General features: G+C 34.9%; 1 protein-coding gene across 3 annotated transcripts in view; it reads right to left on the reverse strand.

Annotated features, from left to right (window-relative positions):
- The window catches only part of LOC150101224 (tRNA pseudouridine(38/39) synthase), a 328,838-nt gene that overhangs the window by 255,466 nt on the left and 50,555 nt on the right, over window positions 1-22,817 (reverse strand). For 2 of the 3 annotated variants that reach the window (XM_090401406.1, XM_090401405.1), the window contains exons 2-3: window positions 17,059-17,186; window positions 2,509-2,710 (exon numbers count right to left, since the gene is read on the reverse strand). In XM_090401406.1, the coding sequence (XP_090257532.1) occupies window positions 2,509-2,710; window positions 17,059-17,186 (330 nt within the window). The remainder of the gene's footprint in view (window positions 1-2,508; window positions 2,711-17,058; window positions 17,187-22,817) is intronic. The other variant, XM_090401407.1, reaches the window with a different exon arrangement.

The following is a 22,817-nucleotide window of genomic DNA, read 5'->3' on the forward strand; positions in this document are numbered from 1 at the left end:
CAACTTGACTATGAAAATATTGCGAGGCCCAAACAATGCCAAATTTCACATTAACTTTTTTTTTTTTTTTTTTTTTAATCAACCAGCATTTCCTGTAACTTGTGAGTTTGTAATCAATCTGTTGTTTTTTCTAACTTTGGTTTTCCAAAATAGAGAAATAAATATTTTATTCCAATATATTTGGTTTTTTTTTTTTGGTTGTATTAAAATATTTGTTGTATTAAAATAATTAAAAGTGATAAATAAATTTTTAAATACAAATAAAGTTTTCAGTTGTGCATTTTTTTAGTTGCTTATTTGTGCATAATCAGATATCAGGTTGGGGGAACGTGATCAATATAAGAGAGTAGATCGCCGAATAACTTTTTATAGAAAAGTAGCTCACGTAGTAAAAAAGTTGAACACCACTGCCCTAGGCCATGTAGTAGTGATCCAAATTTGCTGACATAGAGCTGTTAAAATTTTAACTGCCTCTTCTCCCAAGCCTTTGAGCAGCTCGGGTATTCCATCTCCTCCTCCTGGTGCTTTCTTACTGGATAGCTGTTGCAGTGCCCACCTCACTTCACTCTCCAGTGATACTGGCTCCTATGTATAATCCTGCTCTTCAAATTTCTCAGTAATTTTGGAGTCCTTTCTGTAAAGGGCTTCTGTATACTCTTTCAATCTTTCTTTGATGTCTGCAGCTTCTGTAAGATATCTTTTGTGTTTACTTTTCAATATTGTCACCTTGACACTAAACTTCCCTGTTAGTTCTCTGATCTTTTTGAAAAGATCTCTTGTTTTTTCCTTTCTTGTTTTGGTCTTCTATTTGTTGGCATTCCTGGTTAAAGTATTTTTCCTTGTCTCTTCTGGCTTGTCGTTTAAACCCTGCATTCAAATGCCATACTTCCTGCAAATTTCATGGAATGTTCTTGGCAAGGTACAGAGGTGGTTTCCATTGCCTTCCTCTGGAATTTTTTTCGACTTGTCAGTCTAAATCTGCACTGTTCTGTGAAAACGGAGACACCTCTGGAAGGATGTGACACTTCACCAAGCAGTGCTGTCTTGGTAATGAAGAGGCTAAGTCTCTGTAATAGAGATGTATTGCACATATCTATATATTGCACATATATATATGTTAAAGATGCCAAGCTATTTTAAACCTGGTTTGACTCCATTTCCCAAGTAAGCAAACAGACAAATAAGTCAAGTTTGCGCCTGCACGTATTGCAAGTCTAGGTGACCTGCAAAGTAGTACAAGTCTGGGCAACTCGTGGTAAAGGTGGAATAAGCTCTGATCACTACTCTTAATATTTACCCTTAATGCAAAGTCCATCTCCTTGAGGAGATGTATGATGCTATGCATTAAAGGCAAGGGGCCACTACCCAGACTGGTTTCGACCTTTATTGAGGTCTCATCATTTCTAAGCCTGGCTCCCACTGATCAGACCTCAATAAAGGTCGAAACCAGTCTGGGTAGTGGCCCCTTGCCTTTAATGCATAGCATCATACATCTCCTCAAGGAGATGGGCTTTGCATTAAGGGTAAATATTAAGAATAGTGATCAGAGCTTATTCCACATTTACCACGAGTTGCCTAGACTTGTACTACTTTGCAGGTCACCTAGACTTGCAATACATGCAGGCACAAACTTGACTTATTTGTCTGTTTGCTTACTTGGGAAATGGGTAAAACCAGGTTTAAAATAGCTTGGCATCTTTAACATATTATACCCAAGGTAAAAATCTTTCTACATCTATCTCTCATCCTGAGATTTTTATTTAATAAGGTCAAAGCACCTTGTGGTAACTTGTTTTGGTAAAATACTTATAAGCTCTGTATTACTTAACCTTGGTATTTCTAAGCCTGGCTGCCACTGATGAGACCTCAATAAAGGTCGAAACCGGTTGGTAGCTTGGGTGATGAATGCCAATGCTGTAGCCCGTGAAGTTTTAACTGAGGCTTGGCTGCTGCTGTCACTCAGGGCCTGATTGGGGGGTAATGAATGGCAATGCTGTAGCCTGTGAAGTTAACTGAGGCACGGCTGTTGCTGTTACCCTTCCAGATGAGCAAATGAACGTTTCTGAGATTCTGACTTTCTGATCCTGCAGGTCGCTCATTATTGGGTGATCCAGGGGATTTTACGAGTTTTTGGAATGGTATCCCCGTACTTAAGCAAAGGGAAACCGGTCTGGGTTGTGGCCCATTGCCTTTAATGCATAGCATCATACATCTCAAGGAGATAGGCTTTGCATTAAGGGTAAATATTAAGAATAGTGATTGGAGCTTATTCCACCTTTACGAGTTGCCTAGACTTGTACTACTTTGCGGGTCATCTAGACTTGCAATACGTGCAGGCGCAAACTTGACTTGTCTGTTTGCTTACTTGGGAAATGGAGTAAAACCAGGTTTAAAATAGCTTGGCATCTTTAACATATTATACCCAAGCCAAAAAACTTTCCACACACACACACACACACACACACACACACACACACACACCATATGGTATACATATAATAATATTACCTGACAAAGAGCAGAAACACCTTTATCTGTTCTTCCACATCTGTGATAATTTGAAGTTGATCTAGATTTAATTAATTTTGTCTTACATAGGGCAGCAAAGAGTTCTGCTTCTATTGTCTTAGTTGTATCTTCTTGTACAGAAAATCCTTGATAGTCCCAACCCAAATATAATATTTTCAGAGCTACATGTCTTATTTTATACCTGTGAAAAAACAAAATCATCTCACTACATAAAATATATAGTAATGCAAACTATGTGCCTTTCTTCCTTCATAATATAAAATAAATAAATAAACCCTTGAATGTTTTTTTTTTAAATTTCCATAAGCTGAGCTCTTTTATCTGTAACTTCTTATAACTGTAATGATTTCACCCTAAATCCTAACGAGTATATATTGTTGTCTGAAACAGTGCAAAGCTCTACAAGGCAAGTTGATTTTTTTTTCTGAATTGTATCAGGCCATCCCAAAATGTCATTTTTAGCATTAAGTTTTGAAAGGATATAAAAGATAAATAAGTTGCTAATTTAATCAAGTATATATTCTCCATTTGAATCAATAGCATTCTTCCAATGTTGTGAAAGCTTCATAATGCTATTGCTATAGAATTCAGGAAGTTTGGAGGCAAAGAAGTCACACAGGCTCAATTTCAATGTTTCTAATGTATTGTATTGTTTTTCATTAATGAAATGTTTGAAACTTTGAAATAAGTGGTAATCTGAAAGTGCAAGATCAGGAGAATACGGAGGATATGGAAGTTTTTTTAGCCGAGTTCCTCAATCTTGGTACAGGTGATTCTTGCACAATGAGGGTGTGCATTATCATGGTAAAAAATAACACCCTTTCGTTTGAAGAGAACACCTCTTTCCTTTCAGTTTTTCATTCAATCGATCAGTATATCAATCACAGTCTATTGTGATTGTTTGGTTTTGTTGTAAGAGTTCAAAGTGTATAATACCAGCCATATCCCACTAAATGCTTAACAAAACCTTCTGAGGATGAAGGTCTTGTTTTAGCTGAGGTTTAGCCTGTTCCTCTGAGTGAACCTACTAACTCTGGAGGTTCTTGCAAAAAAAGTCACTGATGATGAAAAGTATCCACTTTTCATCATCAGTGATTACATGACTCAAAAATGGAGAATGAACCTCTCAAGAATAAACAGCAGTGCACATGTTGACATGCTCTCACTGACTGTTGTTTATCAATTCGTGTGGAAACCTCCCCAAACAGGAGAGGAGTAGTGCAAGGTTGGGCAAAGTTAATGTCTTGAGCAAAAAAAGGATGCCAACTATTCTGAAACTGGGAATGCTCTAGAAGTGATATGGTTAAGCCAGGGAGAGGCGAGGAGAAAATGCTACCAGAGAAGCAAGATCGGTTTTTGACCATTAATCTGAGCATTACTAAAGGTAAAGGGAATAACAGTTTCTTTTTTTGCAAGAAAAAAAGTCAAAATTGTGTTTTGGTGTCATTAAAGGTGACCAAGCTATTATTGCTCCAAAGGATGGTATGGAGATCAGCATTTATGGCACTAATTGTAGATGCTCTTGAAACTTGAAATTTTTATATATAATAATAATTTTTATTATTATTATGCAACACCTCCAGGGAGTCCAAAGACTCATCGAGGGAAGGACACCTACTCTACAGCTCTGTCTCCATCACAATCCGCTAACTGCAATGAACTGCAATTACACCAACACTTGTATCCATGTTCATGGCAGGATTCGAACCTGCAGCCTTTTGGCTGGAGAGCGAATACGCTAATCACTTCAGCCAAAAGTCGGCATATTTGAGAATGGCAAAGGTTTGTAATATAGAAGTAGGAGGAATGGAAAGTGGTAGATGCCGTTGGTGTAATTGCAGTTCATTGCAATTCTTCACCTCTACCAAAGGTGAAGAAGAATGTTTACATTAATAGGAAAATGTGAGGAGAAAGAACAGCCTCCATCATAACATGCAGTGAATAACTCAAGAAAAAACAGAAATCTAAATGTAAAGCATGAAATGAAAATGATATGATAGCATTTTGCTGAGAGCCCTCAATGCCAAATCTTATCAAATGCCCTGGAAATGTCAAATACAACAGCATACAAATTAATCCAAATGTTTCCAAAGCATGCATCCAGAGGGGGGGGGGGTTGAACATAGGTGAGAAGATCTGCTGTGGACATTGACTGGCAGTATCCATATTGGTGGTCACAGAACAGGTGACAGCTTTCCATGCGGTAAAGAAATTGATCACTGAAAGCCTTTTCCATTATTTTAGACAGCAGTGATGAGAAACCACCAAGTATGATGGTAGACAACTGTTTTCATTTCTTTCTTCTTTTTTTTTTAATATAATCTGCTGTATATGGGATTGCTTAAATGCTGTGTTATGGATGCCAGAACACATCTCTTTAAGCCCAAGTGATGGGAAACGATCCTAATCAGAAGCCTTTTTGGAAAAACTTTTATTGGGATTATATTGATCAAGTGTATATAATAAACAACTAAGTTATACCAACTAGTTTCACCAACTAAGTCTGTTGGCATCTTCAGGGTACATAACTGATGTAAGGCACTAAAAAGTAAAAAACTGTTACAAACTAAAATCAACCGATTCCAATTATATTAAACAAAGAACAGAGTGCATACAATACATTCATAGAGCATGGATGATCTCACTTGTTGTTATTTAGGAACGTTCTATAGTTGGCACTATAATTCAGTTCTGGCGAGTTGAAGGATCTGATAAGGGTCTTCCAGATCACGGGCAAGATTAGTCCTTGGTTCCTGTTAAGGTTTTGTGTACAGCGGGCAACTGTTGTGGTCTCCTTAAAAATTCGGGAGCGGAAGTCCTCCTCCATGTTAGGAATTGTGCTTCTATCCCACTCTATGATATGGTTCGTTCTTGAGAAATGAAACGCTAACTCAGATTTTTCTTCTCTGTTATTATTATTAAAAGTTTTTCCAGAGCTTTTTGGTCAAGAAAATTAAACGTTTTTTTTTTAACAAGAAGCCTTTTTGTTAATGATATTCACAAGTAAGTTCCATGCCACAGTGAAATTCAAATTCATTTTTTATGTGTATTTTATATATATTTCCCTCTTTATGTATATTATTATTCTCTCTATATACTTATGAGATGAAATATTATATAAATTTCTTTTACTAACAATTATTTTTATTTTTGACTCTGAGCATCCCTATATGTTATTATATTTGCACAAAGAGTTCACTCCAATTGGTGCAATGACTAACTCATTCTTTCAGAATCCAACTAATCATTGACTCAATACCAAGTACAAAATAAACACATTTAATAAAACTAAAACAATATATATACATACACTTCTAGTAATAATACATAACTATAACTACAGATTATATGGATCCAAGGCCTTATTTAAAAATATAAACTTACTCTTAAGACTAAACACTTTTTCTTTCACAATCACAAAAAAATGTTCATAGTCTTTTTCTCTTTCTGTTAAGGCTCTTTTCCAGAAGTTACAAGGCTCTGTACTTCATTTTCAGGATCCTTTTCATCAATCAATATAACACACATAAAGTCTTCTTGACTATATCCTGTTTTCCTTTTAGTAGTAATACTCATCAGATCAGGCACCTTTAATACCTAAAAATCTTCTTAATCAATATATTTTCTAAACTTTCACTTTCAGGCATTCTTAATACTTATAAAACTTCCTTATCAATATTTTCTCTAAGAAAAACATTCACTTTAGAATGTAAGCAACAAGTTCTCCTTTCATTCACAATACTAAATTGACAGTCTTAACTTATTTCACCATAAAAACTTACAGTTTCAAGATTTCCTTTTATTCATTACTTATTTCTCCTTGAAACCTAATATTTCCACTATTCCCTTTTCGGAATACATTATAAAATATCTTCCGACTGCCACACACAAAAAAATATCAAGTTCCTTCTAACTTGAATATTTACCGGCCAATTTATAAAAACTTACAGTTTCAAGATTTCCTTTTTATTATTTACTTATTCCTGCTTGAAACCTATTATTTTCACTATTCCCTTTTCAGAATACATTATGAAATTTCCTTCTGACTGCCGCACAAAAAAAATCAAGTTCCTCCCAACTTGAATATATCTCGGCCAGTGTTCTAAAAAACTTCCGAACGCTCTCTTGTTTACAACTGTAACTTGGATACGCAATGCTTTCCTTCTCAGCTGTCAATCACACATCAAGTTCTCTCCGGGAGCATGCGCACTCCACAAAAGTCAGAAACTACGCACTGCAATAAAATGGCTGACTCGCTGTATCCATCAGCGCTAAGAGAAAGTCTTTCACAAACACAAAATTCAACATTTTAAAATACAACAAACTTTCTTATAAGTAACACAAATAATCAGTTTAGTAAGTACTTCAATATTTTTTACTTCTTTACATGTTACTTCTAATATAACATTTTCATAACGAGCACATCATAAGTGCAGACACTGCGTGTATGAAAACAAAAACTAACAAGCATAATTAATACGTAAAAATATTCAGAATTTTTAATATGATTATTTTTACATCAGTTTCATTTTTCTGTGAAAAAAAATTTTTTGTAAAAAAAAATTTTTTATTATTTAACCTACATCCAAACAAAATTTTAATATTTATTTCTAAATCTTAAAATATAACGTGATTCTTGCTGATCATTATGTATACCTTCTGAATCACTAGTTTCAGAATCATCTGATGCTAGAGATAATTCTGAACTTTCTTCTTCCAAATTAGTATACTTAGAAATTTCATTTTTATATCTTTCAAACATTTCATTTAAACTACTTGAATTATGTCCTAAATCTATAGAATCATCACTATCAGAATCAGTTTCTACAGGTTTTTGAGATTCTACAAGTTTCTGGGATTCCTTATCCTTACTAACTAAATTTGAGGTATCTTTAACTTCCCTTTTCTTATTTAATCCTATATTTATCAACCTATGAAATTCCGCTATACTTTGATCAATGTTAGAGTTAATTTGATTATCATCATTCCTACATTGTACATCATCTGAAACATGTGTCTTAGGATTTCTAAATTTTCTTGCATTATGGTTCATTTTACCAAAGTTTAATTTTTTCTTTCGCTGCATATTTGAATTATGAATATTAGATCTATTCCGTTTCCTATCATTTAACCTTGAATAAGATTCACAATTAGTAATTGGAAAACTACATTCATCCTTCAATATTTTATTCATATTATCACCTAAAGTAACTAAATTTTTATTTCCCAAAAAGTACCTTTTTAATCTATCAGAATGTACATTTAAAATTTTACTAGGATTATTGACATCTTAAATTCTAAAATTTACAGGAGAAAAATTGTCTAAAATTCTAAATGGACCTAAGGCTTTTCTTCCTAATTTCCCAACTCTTTTAATACTAGATTTATCATCTAACAATACCAAATCGCCTGGTACAAAAGATTTATACTTTCTAAAGCGATTTATATATTGTCTAGTTTTCTGAGCACTTAATTTACTTATTTCACCTATTAGTCTATGAGTAATGGAAAAATTATCTATTACTAATTCTAAATATTCATTTATATCACTGTATCCTGTATTTGGAATAACTGAAACAAGTTCATTAGGAAAAACTGGATCAAAACCATATAATGCAAAAGATGGTTTTTCCTTGATAGCAGAATGAAAAGCAGACCTACATGCAAATAATGTTTGAGAGATATGTGTATCCCAATCATTCATTTTGGTGTTTGCCAACTTTGAAAGTATTTGCTTTATGTTTCTATTTAGTCTTTCACACATACCATTACATTGCAGATGATAAGGTGTTGTAAAAATCTTCTTAACATTAAGCAATTTACATAACTGTAATAATAGTTCAGATGTGAAATTTGCTCCTTTATCTGAAAGTAAGGTCTGAGGAGTTCCATATCTACAAACTATCATATTTAAAATCTTTCTTGCAATAGTTTTTGCATATTGGTCTTTCATTGATACTGCTTCAGGAAATCTAGTTAGCATATCTATGATTACTAGAATATACCTATTTCCTTTTTTAGTAATTGGTAGAGGACCTACTACATCAATAGCAACAGCTTGAAATGGTCTAGTTGGAATTGGAAATGGTTGTAAAGGAGCTTTTCCTCTAAAAGGGGATCTTATTTGGCACTTATGGCATGATTTGATATACGTGAGTATATCACTCTTCATACCTTTCCAGATGTAACGATCCTTTATTCTTTCCAAAGTTCTAGAAAACCCTTGGTGTCCTGCTAAGTCAGAATCATGGAAAATATACATAATCCAAGGAATCATTTCAGTTGGTGCCAATATTTTCACCTTCAACTTTCCATCTTCCATTTGTCTAGATAAGAGTAACCCATCTTTATCTAAATACAAGTTTTCCAGATTCAAAAATGTATCTAGCTGAATTTCACCTTTCAATACTGCTTCATAAATAGTTTTTAGTATGGGATCATCCTTTTGAGCTTGGATAATCTTATCCTTTTCCCAAATTTGTAAACTAGGATCTTTATTCTTTAGAGTTTCAATATTAAATACTTGATCATTATCATTAGTATCTAGAAAAACTTCAGGAGACTGCTCTAATTTTCCACTGTCACCTGATTTCCTATCCAAATAGCATTCTATTCCACACAATGATATGTATTATCAACAAAATTACACACAAACCCATGACGTTTCAGAAAATCAATTCCAAATATTATTTGTACATTTGGATTTGAAGATTCTGGAAGAACAATTAATGGATGAGAAACTTTCAATGGAAAACAAGGAATTGAAATAAAGACATTGATTTGCTTATAAGCTGAAATTTCAGATTCAAATATTCCTTTTAATTTAATTGGATTGCTTAAAACTGAAATATCATTTGGAATTAGAGATTTAATTTTGTTAAATAAGCTATAAGAAACGAGTGAAATATGTGCACCTGTGTCAAGTAAGATTTCACAAGGTACATCTTCAATAAATCCTTGTAAAACTGTCAAAGGATTACTTTCATTAGCATAAGGAGCTAATGCTACATCAAACTTTCTTTTATGGTTAGAGCTGTCTTTGGCTTTACCCATATTTAGTGAATAGTTTGACATTTCTGTCCTTGCCAGTATGATATTGGAATAATAACTAATTCCAGATTTACTTTTATTCTCTGATTTCTTATTTTGAAAACAAGATCTATCTCTAACATAACAATCTTTAGCAAAATGACCCTGTTTATTGCATCTAAAACATTTTGGAATGTATCTTCTATGAGATGCTTTATTCCTGTTAATGCCATCAGATTTACAAGAAAAAGATTGATTATCTGTAAGATTTTTGGATATTGTTAAATCCAACATCATCTTAAACAGAAGTTCCTGTCCTTGTATTATGGGTCTCTGTTGTCTTTCTATCTCTTCACTCAGAAATGTTTTCAGTTCCTCATATTTTTCCAAATCATGTAATTTTACCCTGGAATCAGATTCTGGAATATCTTTAGTAAAATTCACAGAAGTTTCCTTAGACTTTTTCCTTTTATTTGCAGCTTTACCCTTTTGAAGCTTTTCTTCTCTCATTTTATCTGTACCCACAATGCTAGAAGAATGAGTTTGATTATGCTGAAAAGAATTTACTTGCTTATTGCTTGAGGAATGAAAAATATCTCTTAATCTTTCTTCCTTTTCTTTAACAAGCTCAAAACATTGTTCAAGATTTCTAACTTTTTTCTTATACTATGCTGTTTCTTTTAAATTATCCTTAAGGCCAAGCCTAAATTGATTAAAGAGCAACCATTCTAAAAAGGATTTCTCTTCAGATGAAATATTGAATCCATGAGCAATGGTCCACAATCTATGATAATATTCAGAAACAGATTCCTTATTACCTTGGATACACTGTTGAATCTTCCAAATGTTTGGCCCTAATTCTCTTACATTTCAAAATTCTGATATTAGCAAACTTTTAAAGGTTGCATAATTGTCAGTATCTCGTAGTAAAGGAGATGTATTCAAAAATGTTTTGGCTTTTCCCAACAATTTATTACGAAGTATAATTAACAAGTGAAAATCTGACCAATTCCCTAAATCTTTAATTTTTTCTGCATACCTAAAAAATGTTTCTATGCTCTCACTACTATCACCTGAAAAAGACGGTATTACTAAGGTTGGATTTATTAACCTAAAAAATTCTTCATCATTAACTGAAGGAACTTTACTACTAATATTACTATTTTCTGTAGCCATTTTTTTTTTTTTGAGTCAAGATTTGCCTTTTGGATTCTAAAATAGTTTTGTCATAACCAATCCTGTCGTCGACTGCGCCATATTTTTACAATGCTATTCACTTGGCCAACAAGGATTCAGTTTTTAAAATTAAACACTAAATTTGGATGCTATCACTAATACAGATGAAATGTAGAGGTATGTCAACTAAAATTCAATGCTTTCAAATTCCAAAGTTATTTCCAATTAAATACTGACCTCCAAAAACAATAACATTCTTAATTCATAACTAATAATTAATTTATGATATTTTTATGAATTCAAATATAACTAATTAATCCATTAGTAAATTAAAATTGCCCTTTCATAACTGTTTTTCTGAAACAATTACAGAAGAACAAATAACCAACTATCTGAAAACAGACTCTACAAACTCCAAGGCAAAAAAACTCTACCCCTTTGTTTCTGATACTCCTAGCATTCGTTTACAGACATAATAATCCACCTGCATACCATTCTCTGCAGCCTACATGAGACATGCAGAAAACATGCAGATCTCTATTCTTCTCTAATGCCTTATATGTGTAAACATTTTTGCACACATTTGACAGGTCCGAACTGAACGAACACAAAGTCCAACTCATTCTTCTTCTTTTGCATGTTTATCTTGCTTCCAATGCAGGGTCTGCATGTTACACTTGATGCAACTTTTTGTTAGTACAACCCCCCCCCCCCACAACCGGCCTGTCAATGAGCCTGCCGCTGGAGGGAGGATGCATTTTTGATTGTAACAGCATGTGTTCACGGGCCAGTTTGCCTGTTTTGAGGGATAAAAAACCAAAGTTTCCAAGAAAAAACCTTCTACCTATGTATAAGACTGGCTAACTCAACTTTAGTTGAAAGAGCCCAGATAAAGGTTCCTCACATCACTGACAGGAATTAAACCCAGATCTTTCTGACCAAATGGCTTTGTCTATACCAGCATTTCTCAACCTTTCTTCTAAGCCCAAGGACCAGTAAAATGCCTAAAACAATTCTACAGACCACTAAGTTACAGGGGAGCGATCCGCCCCAGGCTGCACTTTTTTGACGTTTAAGAAATCTTGCCATACTGTCTATAAAACAGCAACTGAGTGATGAAATAAACTTCGACAATGTCATTGACAATTCTGCGAACAGAAAAGCAAGGAAAATAACATTTTAGAATGCTGGAATTAAAGTTTTACTTCAATTTTAAATTTATTTCCCTATACATGGGTTTTGACTTTTTGTAATTTTTTTAAAAACCTAATTAGGAATTACCAACATTTCGGAAAAACTGTGCCATTTATAATATAATAAATCTAAAAGCATGTTTTGAATACATATGGAAACATAATTAAATTGGAAGTAAACAATTAATAAATAATATGATATAATATTATGTTACTACTTACTTTTAATGAGATGGTTGAACTTCTCAGCCATTGAAGAGTTGCTGGATATCTGGCTCAATATTGGTCAACTTCAGTAGAAGATCAACATAGACACTAAGACGATTTCTGTATTTTGTTTTTATTTGAAGGAGAGATGAAAATCCTTTCTCACAAAGATAGGTAGTAGAAAATTGCATAACGATTTTCAATGCTTCTTCAGATAATTTGGGAAATTCACTTCTCACTGAAGGCGAGATCCAAAATCAAGCCAAACCAAGATCATGGGATTGCATTTTAAGTCCACTGTCACTTGAAAGCTCAATTAACTGTTATTTTTTCGATAACGAAAGGACGTTCTCGTGACTGCAAGCCACAAAAATTTCTCATAAAAGTTATTCAGAAAATATGTTTCAAAATTCCATTTCAGATTTTTGAGATAGTCACAAACTTTTTCCAGAAACTCAGAATTAACAAAAATGTATTTCCACAATGTTGGAAAAGGTGCAAAACTGTCTTTTACATCATTAATCCATAAATCGGTTTTTTCTCAAATGCCTTTATTTTGTCATAGGCATCAAGAACAGTTAAAGAATTTCCCTGAAGGAAAAGATTTAGTTCATTTAATTTCGAAAAAATATCTGAAAGATAGGATAGTGTTGATAACAATGCTTCGTCAACAAGGAATGATACAAAATCAGAATTACGTTCATTTGCAAATAATAAAACTTTGTGCCTTAACTGAAATAACTTTGTTAGTACTTTACCCTTGGAAAGCCAGTGAATTTCAGAATGAAGCAAAAATTGTATATATTCACTGCCCATTTCATCGCAGAGTACTGAAAATGACCTGTTATTTAACGGTCGAGCTTTAATAACATTAACTAGCTTTACAGTTGTATAGCACAGTTTTAGATTGTGATGGCATTCCTCTGGAGGCTAACGCTTCCCTATGTATGAAACAATGTACCTAATTCATATCCGAAGCTACTTACTTGACCACAGAAACAACCACACTATGCCTGCCTGTAAGATCGCGAGCTCCATCCGAACAGAAGCCTATACATTTTTTCCTACTGGATCCCTTGGTGCATTATGTAATTATTGAAAGTGTGAAATATTTCTTTTAAAGTTGTTCGGGATGGCAAAGTTCTACAAAACAGAATATCATGAATGTTGTTATCATGTGCATATCTTACGCAGCATATTAACTGCGCATTATTTGTAACATCGGTAGTCTTGTCTATTTGTAACGCATAATAAGAGCTCTTCTTAACTCTTTCGATTAACTGAGATTCTACGTCACCTGCCATATCATTAATTCTGCGACCGAGTGTCATTTGAAAGAGGAATCGGATCAACATCTTTTAGTAACTTGTTGCCAAACATAGTTTTTACCACATCTTTTATAGCTGGAAGTAGCAAATCTTCCCCAATAGAATGAAGTTTCCTTGTTTTTGCTATGGACAAAAATTAAGAGATAGGATGCGTCCAGTACTTTGCTATTAATGGAACCCATAGCCCAAACTATATCTTTCCCATGATTTAATGTCCCCAAGCATCGCTGAAAAAATTCAATTGGCTTATTTTTCACGCTGAAAAAATTCAATTGGCTTATTTTTCACATCACAATGTTTATTTTCTAAATATCGGAGTTTTGCAGGTTTCATGCACTCGTTCGACAACACCTCATAACACAAAACATACTGAGGTTTCTGTTCACTTTCATGATGAAAGTTTCATCTCCACACCAAGTAAACCCGAATGACAAATATGAACTGCTATATTTCCTACTGTACTTTTTCTTTGAACTGCTTGTTTCTTCTACTTGAATAGTATCAGATTTACTCACTGTTACAACACGTGCATCACAATTAGGGTTAGCATCACCTGTTCATTTGCTCTTCTTTTCAGAGTCCTAGTTCTAAGCCACTTTTCCATTATTAAAACACATTTCCGAAAAATATATAAATACTGGGGTTAACTCACAACACACTTTGTCCAAGTATCACTTAGCACTTCTGAAGATATACTAAGCTGGTTGAAGGAGGGAAAACCTTCAATAATAAAAATTAATAAACAACAAGCAATTGGTTGAAATGTGGATAACATATGTTCACTTCAAATCTGACAAAACAGCGAGGAAGGCAGGAGTAATAAAAACATTGTTGTTCAATTCATCCCTGTTTTATTATTCGTCATTCAGTGGCAAAATGACGAATAATAAAAGAGGGATGAAGTGAACAACAGTATAGTTTTATTGCTTCTGCCTTTGAACATTCTGACGCTATTTGTTGGGTTTTTTTTGTTTTTGTCTCCATTTGATTTCAATAATTTTTACTTACTTATTCAATTTTAATTTGTTTTGTTTGGATAATTTAATTAATTTAAGTCTCCCTGCGGACCACCTGTCTCATTGTCATGGACCACAGATTGAGAAACACTGGTCTATACAGAGGCTCAAAGTCAAAATCATTCTCTCCTTATAATCATTTCCATGATAATGCCCATTCTCGTCATTAGCACAATTATGTAACATTGTCACTCTTACACGCATATTCTCACCATTCCTCCCATTAAAATTCAGTTTCCCTGACCATCTGTGTTAGGTCTCATTCCAGTTATTAGTTTTTCATGATACTAAATGCATTTAGGTGTATGCCGTCCCTCTTATACAAATCCAGTCTTTCCTCAAAGTCATTCCACACACACACATCTAAGAGCTCTCATCCATTCCTTCTACACAGCCTATGTATCAAATCATTTGCCATCATAGTGCTTCTTCTTAATTTATTTTTATCATTTCAAAGTAATATACTTACTATTTTCACTTTCTCACTCTTGCCTCTTCCAACAATCATTTCATGCTCTCTTTCATACCGAACTTATCACAAGTTAAGTTGTAAGTTAATATACAGAAAAAACAAAATGACTGACACAAAAGACACAAAGTGCACTTTTGTTTGGAATGTGATATTAGTTTCTTTTAATTAACAGAGCATGCCTACAACATCAAACAGATAGGGGGTGCAAAAAACATTGCTTTCATCTTGCATTGGGAGTAAACCAACCAAAATGTGCACTATGAAATTTCAATTTTTCTCCATAATGCATAATTGGTAGTAATCATCGTTGGCAACTCCCTGTATATGTACATCTTAATTCATTTTTGCAAACTTAATACAATTCATAAAAGAAGAAGAAATATATTTCTTAACCAGTTTACTTAAAACTGGAGTTCCAATTGCAGAAATAAACATTGAAATAATTGAATGAGTTATGTCATTTTCACAAAAACTGAGTGGCAAAAATACCATATATTTTGCCAAGCCATATTTACACTAATACCAAATAAAAAGCAATAAAAATTGATTATCATCTTTATTACCAGACTAGTCAACATGAAGGTCATTGCTGACCTGGTTGACCAAATGAATAGCAAACTTGCTCCCCAACCAACAGAGTGTTGGTTCAAATCCTGCCATGGGTATGGATATTTGTGATGGTCTTTAAATGGGAGATGAATTTCATTGCCCAGTGAGACCACTGTCCTGCTTTCTGTAGGCCTGAAGCAACATGAAAAATTTCCTTCTCTAGAAGATTTTCTTTTTTAAACAGTTTCCCAACTGTTTAAAAAAGTATATTAAAAAAATTTTTTTTTTTTTTAAAAATACATACATATATATAATACATAGGGAAAAAAACCTACACATGTGTAGATCAGTAGAAGTGGTGTGTGTGCCATCCATAGAGCCAGCTCTTCAGAAGGAAGGGTATTGAAAGTTCTATTCTAGCCACCAACGACAGGAACGTTTACTAAGCCTTTTTTACTGAGATAAGGAGTAATGAGAGCTTGGTCCACCTTTGCTCGGAGTTGCACCACCTTACCTCAGTCCTGAAAATATTTTCAGGCGCGAACTTTGTTTGCTTACACTTGGATAAAGGATTAAACTAAATTTATTATAGTCTAACCAAGTGCAAAATAAACTTCCAAAATGTGCTATAGGTTTGAAAGTAACTTTCTATAAGTGGAGCAACATAAAAAAAAAAAAAAAACATTATAAAGAAAAAATCCTCACTTACCAGGAAAAGATATGGACCAAACATTTGGGAAAACATTTTTTTTTTTTTTTTTCACTTTTTTGTTGGTACTTGCAAATATGGCTCTGAAGAGATGTACAGTACTGTCACTAATCAGTTTTTGTAAAATTGACAGTGAATCATCACCGTATCCATTTCTCCAATCAGAACTGATTCCATTTTTTTAGTACAAACTGCCACTATCTTGCTTGGTTATGAAATATATATATATATATATATATATATATATATATAAAATGTCAACAACAAAAATTAAATTGCATTTATTTTTGTGAAAGTAAATTAAGCTGCATGAATATGGTAAGTGGCCAACAATAACTGTTATTTGTGCACAATGGGGGAAAAACTTCCAATTTCACATTCGAACTTGTATATGACATTCCTTTGACGTGAGCACTAAGATTTCACATTCCAAACAAAGTACACTTCAAGCAAAATTCTTTTAATTTCTTTTTTTCGTAAGCCATTTCGTTTCTTGTATACACAAAAAAAATTATTTTTTTGAAATAAAATTTGTGATGCTACCAAGAGCACGAGTATTGCCATAATGAAATCTCATATCCAACACACAATGGCACCACTTTAGCATATGCTCTGACATAGCAGGAAAGCTTCATTGCAGGTGAAAAAATCCACTATTGATCAATTTTCAGCTATCCACTTGCTACTACAAAAATAAATTAAAATTCGGCTTGACTCATAAACAGCAGTTGTCCTCCAATATGCATGAAGGATTTCATTTTACAGGATTGTTCTACATATTCAAAGATCTCTAATATTAAATTAATATCAATCATATTAAATGCATATTTAAAGTGACTATTACAATTACCTATTAAAATCAAATGTTTTGCCAGTTTTATCCTCTTGACTTTTATCAGTTTTATCATTTTGTTTTTGTAATATGTTCTTTAATTGCTGTACATGTGCCTCTAGTTGATTAATTCTAGCTATAAGTTCCTGGAAAAAAAATAATAATAAATCCAAATAAAAGAGTAAAAACCTAATTATCTGGCTTCTGTAATTTAGCAAACAATCTACTAAACAGTATTTCCTTTTTCTTCTCAAGTATTTCAAATAAAAATTATAAACTGAGGCATCATGTGAAGCATCAACCGTATGTTACAAATCACTTCCAATGAAGAGTGCACTTTTGTGAGATTGGAGGGGGAGGGGGATACTCAACACAACTAGTTTAAAGTTAATTTAATATCACTTCAATGATTTGCCAAACTCACTCTATCCAATTCACAGGATGATGACTATGTATAAACAGCACAAAGACAGATTGAAAGAAAAAGTAGACAGTTCATACATGTGTAAAGAAATTAGATGACCATATTACAGTAAAACAGATGAGTAAATGGAGAAATGATTCACACATTATTATTATTGGCAACTCCAAGGAGTCTTTAGACTCATCAAGGGAGGCTCTAAACATCATGTCAAGAACTATTCAGCATTTGCACAGTATCAATCATATTTTGCTTTGAACTCATTCACAGTCATGACACCCGCAACAGACTCTGTCAGCTCATTCCACTCATTCACCACTCTCCAAGTAAAAATCCTAGTTCTAACACCCTTGCTAACTACACTCTTGCTCAGCTTCCATGGATGGCCTATAGTTCTCCCACCACCAGACCTTTTCTAAAAAATTTCCTCTGAATTAATCTTGTAAAAATCTTGTAGTTCCACATATAACCCTTCTTGACAGAATATTCTTATTTCTTTTACAATCTCACAAGTCAAGACTGCATAGTCACTTTCAATCAGATCCAATGTGGCCACCTTGGTTATGGACGACTCTCCTAGTCCCATCCATCACATGCTGCTTCAAGAAATTATCTCTCACCAGATGTATAAATTCCATTTCATTCCTGCCATCTGATCTTTCTTCCTTAAAGTATATATTTCCATAATTATTATTATTCAGGCCTCCATAGAGTCAAAAGACTCATCGTGGGAGGTCCTTCCTAAGAAACACAAACTATCATACCACTCCTTAACCGTTCTCACTCACCACTCCATCAGGCAATGCAATCCATGGTTCAACCACCCTCCATTCAAAGAAACCTTCTCCTCACCCTCTTGCTCAGTTTCCTTTCGTAACCTCCAGGGATGGCCTCTTTTCATCACATCTTCCTGCTGTTCAACCAAGCGAAAGAACTCCCCAGTGTCAACCCTGTAACCACCTCTCAACAGTTCAAAAGTCTCAATCATATCACCTCTACTTCTATCCACCAAACTCTGCAGTCCACAATCTCTCAGCCAATCCCCATAACTCCAGTTGACCAATCTGACATACAGACCCATGTGCTGCAACTTAAATATCAGTTTATCATGTGGCACCCTGTCAAATGCCTTTGCTAAGTCTAGCAGTATATGCCTTTCCCTCATCTAATGCTCTTATAACTTTATCATAAAAGGCTAGCATATTGATAAAACAAGGGCACCCCTTCACAAATCCACCTTGACTCTCACAGATAACATTACCCTCATCTGCCCAATGCTGTATTCGGTCCCTCACTACTTTCTCCAAGATCTTACTAACTACTGATGACACACAAACTGGCCTATAATTAAACACTTCCAGTGTACTACAACCTTTATGCAATGGCACTATCTTACCTTCCTTCCATTCCATGGGCACCTTTTCCACAGCCAGACCTTCATTGAAAAGCCAGGTCAAAGTCACTGTCAGTTCCCTGGCACATTCTCTCAAAACTCGTGGTGAAATACCATCCAGTCCCACAGCTTTACTGACATCCAGAGTACTCAGTATTTGAAACACACTCTCCTCCTGTACCTCTAAACCTCGAACCTGCCCAATCCCTCTAGCATTAAAACTGACTCCTCCAGGATGAAATACTCCAATAAAGTGTTCATTGAACAATTCCACTATGTCCTCTGCATCAGTCACTCTATATCATTCTTCCACAGTCATTTCTCCTCCTACTGGCTACATATCTAAAAAATTCCCTAGGATTTTCTTTGGATCTTAGAGCAAAACTCCTCTCATATTCCAGTTTCATCTTTCTTACCATCCAATCACTCTTCTGGCATGTGTCTTCTACTATTCATGCATCTTCTCTTCACCTATCTACTTGTATCTCTTCCATAACCTCTTTTTCACATGCAATATCTGTTAAATATTGTTTGTCATCCACTTTACTCCAAATAGTGTCCTCTTGTTCACTCATTGTATACAACTTACCATTGCTGCTAACAAATATTCTTTCATAATTTCCCATGCACTAATGATATCCCGGCCTTCCAATTCCTCCCTCCATGAAAGTTCCCCAAGTTGACATCTAAGACTATTATAATCACCTGCATTATAATTCCACATAAGTTCCCATCGCTTTGATACTCCAGCATGTCTATTCATTTTCTAAGTCAAAACCACATGGTCGCTCTCTCTCCAACTGGTGGGAGAGATGTCATCTCAGTTATTATAAACTCTTCTTTGAACCTCTTATTCCCTCTATTACATGTTGCCTAAGACATTTGTCCCTCAAGAATTCTAGAAATTCCATTCCCTTATTGCTACATGCATCTTCCTCTCCCCAATTTATACTACTGTAGTTAAAATCTCCCATAACAATCATTCTTCTTGCACTTGCCAAACTCAACTGTCTAAACATTACCTGGTCCCCACCCATGCTCCTGGGTCTGTAGCAATACCCCACTAAATATCCTGTCTTGCCCACCTCTACCTCACACCATATGCTTTCAAAATCCTTAGTGCCATTGCCTTCCAAAGTCTCCACTCTAAGACGACATAGGTCGTCACTTATCATAAACAGTACTCCACTACCACGCTTTGCTGAAAAATGCTGTACCCAGCGACTTTTATTCCTGTTATTTTATTCTCTTCTGTCAACCACGTCTCAGTGATCCCAATAATTTTTGGCCAAGCTGATGCTATCTGCGCCACCAATTCTTCTCCCTTATCCGGATACTCCTGGCATTAGTATAAAGCATACAAATGCATTGTTTCTATACCCAGCATTATCCCCTCTAGACTCCACTGGGCTCAGTGTTAGCTGATGATGTCCCCCTTCTCCCAAGTACCCATTCCCACAAGATTCCACCCCTGCTACCATCCTCCCTGGAACACAGTGACTTGTTCAGAACAGCTATCTCTCCAGATGCCTACATCCTTCCTCATTCAAATGTAAGTGGTCTCTTGCATACAATTCCTCTCTGTCCTCAAATGCACTCCAAGCATCCGCATATTCCAGTCCTCTCTTGTCACACATTCTAGCTATTATGTCATTCAATATTACTGATCTTCTGCTCAGCTCGTCATTATCATACCTAGGCAACACACACACACAATCTTTCCTCTCTGTGTCTTCTTTCATACCACCTCAAGCAAGAATCTCATATCTCACGCCACCCTATTTACATCACCACTCAAGTCATTTGTTCCCACCATCACAATCATCTCATCCACCCTTTCACCTCTCTTAACTGCCAAAGCCACACTTTCAATCGTTCCTTAGCAGCCAATTCTGTGTCTTCTAGATCATCTGTGGAACAACCTAGCCTATTGCAACAATCATCTGTATATTTTGTCTTACTGGCCTTAATCTTACAGCAGATTGCTTCAAATGAATAGCCACCCTCCCACCGATCTCCTATTCATTTTGGCTGCCATTGATCTGGTATCATCACAAGTACCCCCCCCGCCCCCTGCTATGCTATCTACTCTATCTGCCCTGTAAAGACTAAATGTTTCACATTCTATTTCTGTAACTACGTCATCTGCTGCAAATCAAGTCTCACTAATCCCTATAACTTTTGGCAAGGTTGCACAACCAATGCCAGAAACTCCTGTCTCGTGTTTCTGATACTTCTCGCATTAGTATATAGAAACTGCAGAATTGCTTTAGGTGCCATCCACCTTTACTTCTGAGTTGACTACCATATTCAATATTTCAGTGTGAGAGACCAGATTTCACAATTAGTCATTCTCACAATCAGTCACCTCATCTTCACACAAACACCCGATGCAACCTGAGTAACTTAAGTTTTCCTGAATTTGAGCTTCAGCATGCTCGGCATATAAAGCTCTCTCTAGACACCTCACACAAAAACCATTTAGATGCAGTCCATCAACATTATACATATCCAGCTATCAAAAAAAACAGACCACAGATTCACAAATCAGGATAGATAAGTATGAGTAGAGGAACAATTGTGACGAGCTGGGTGCAATTTCCTAGGTTTCCAAACTAAATGGGCAAGTAATGATATTATTTAAGGGTAACTTTGGGAATTCTGAAATGAATGCCTGCAGTATCAGAAACAAAGGAGAATTTTTTGGGTATTGGTCAGCTCAATGTTATCCAAAAAGTAATTACATCAGCAAGATCTGGTTGTCAGAGAATGATGTAGTTACAGGGATAAAATGTAATGGATACTGAAATTTTGGAGACAATAGAAAAAATATTGCAATAGGATGAGGAGAAGGAATATTGTTAATGATAGATGAAAAACTTTAACCAACAAAAATAAAAGTTAAGGAAAATTATAGATCTGATGGAAATGGTTCATTTGAGGCTGTCAGGTATGAGATAGAGACCAACAGGACAAAATACATTGTTGATTGCTGCTGTAGACCTAGTGGACCAGAAGAAGTGGATGACACGCATTAGCAAATTAGCACAATGAGTGAAAGCCAAGCAATTATCATTGCAGACGTCCAACCATGGTGATATAAATCGTAAGGAGGAAAAACAGAAATTCATGCAAAATGGAAATTGAATTTATACAGTTATTAAGGGATAATTACCTGAAACAGCATGTGATGTAAGGGACCAGGGATTTGAGAGTGTTGGATCTGGTAATAGCATCAGAAGATTATTTATAAAGGCAACTCTACCTTCAACAAGAGAACGTGACCATGCAGTCTTGTCCTGGAAGGTTGCTCAACACGTGAAAATTCAGTCAAGAAAGGGGTTATATGGAACTACAAAGTTGGTGATTATGACAAATTTAGGCGGCAACTTGGAGCAGTGCAATGGTCTAAAAACTATATGGAATGAATGTCATTAGTGCAAAGGAAGCAGTCAGGGAATGTTTCAGCGAGGCAGTATCAGAGTTCATACCTAGGGTCAGGAGGATAAACTGAGTAGAGATTAATTAGATGACTAGCAATATAAAGCACAAGCTGCAAAAAAAAAAAAAAAAAAAGAAAGAAAGCATTGTGGAAGGAATACAGCATGCCCATGAGAAACATAAAGCACAAGCAAGAAGGAGTAAATCAGATTGTGACAGAAAATTGGCTAAGTATACCAAAGTGAATCCAAAACAATGTTTTTGCTATGTAGCAAGAAAGAATGATTATGGAAGGATAATTTTACTCACTGCCAATGGTAGAAAAGTGGCAGAATATAATAAATACTTGAATTACTGAGTCATCACTTTGCACAGATACATCATCCAGGGAGATTTTGGAGATACTGATGTGAAAATTGAGGTTGACAAACCAGAGGCACTCAAGATACTGAAAAATATCAATTTGAATCCTCAGTGGGACTAAAGGGTATGTTGGCTCATGTACTACAAGAACATACACGA

Source organism: Typopeltis vanoorti, chromosome 12, assembly GCF_054136105.1.
Source record: "Typopeltis vanoorti isolate ZY-2024b chromosome 12, IOZ_Tvanoo_1.0, whole genome shotgun sequence".
NCBI lineage: Eukaryota > Metazoa > Arthropoda > Arachnida > Uropygi > Thelyphonidae > Typopeltis > Typopeltis vanoorti.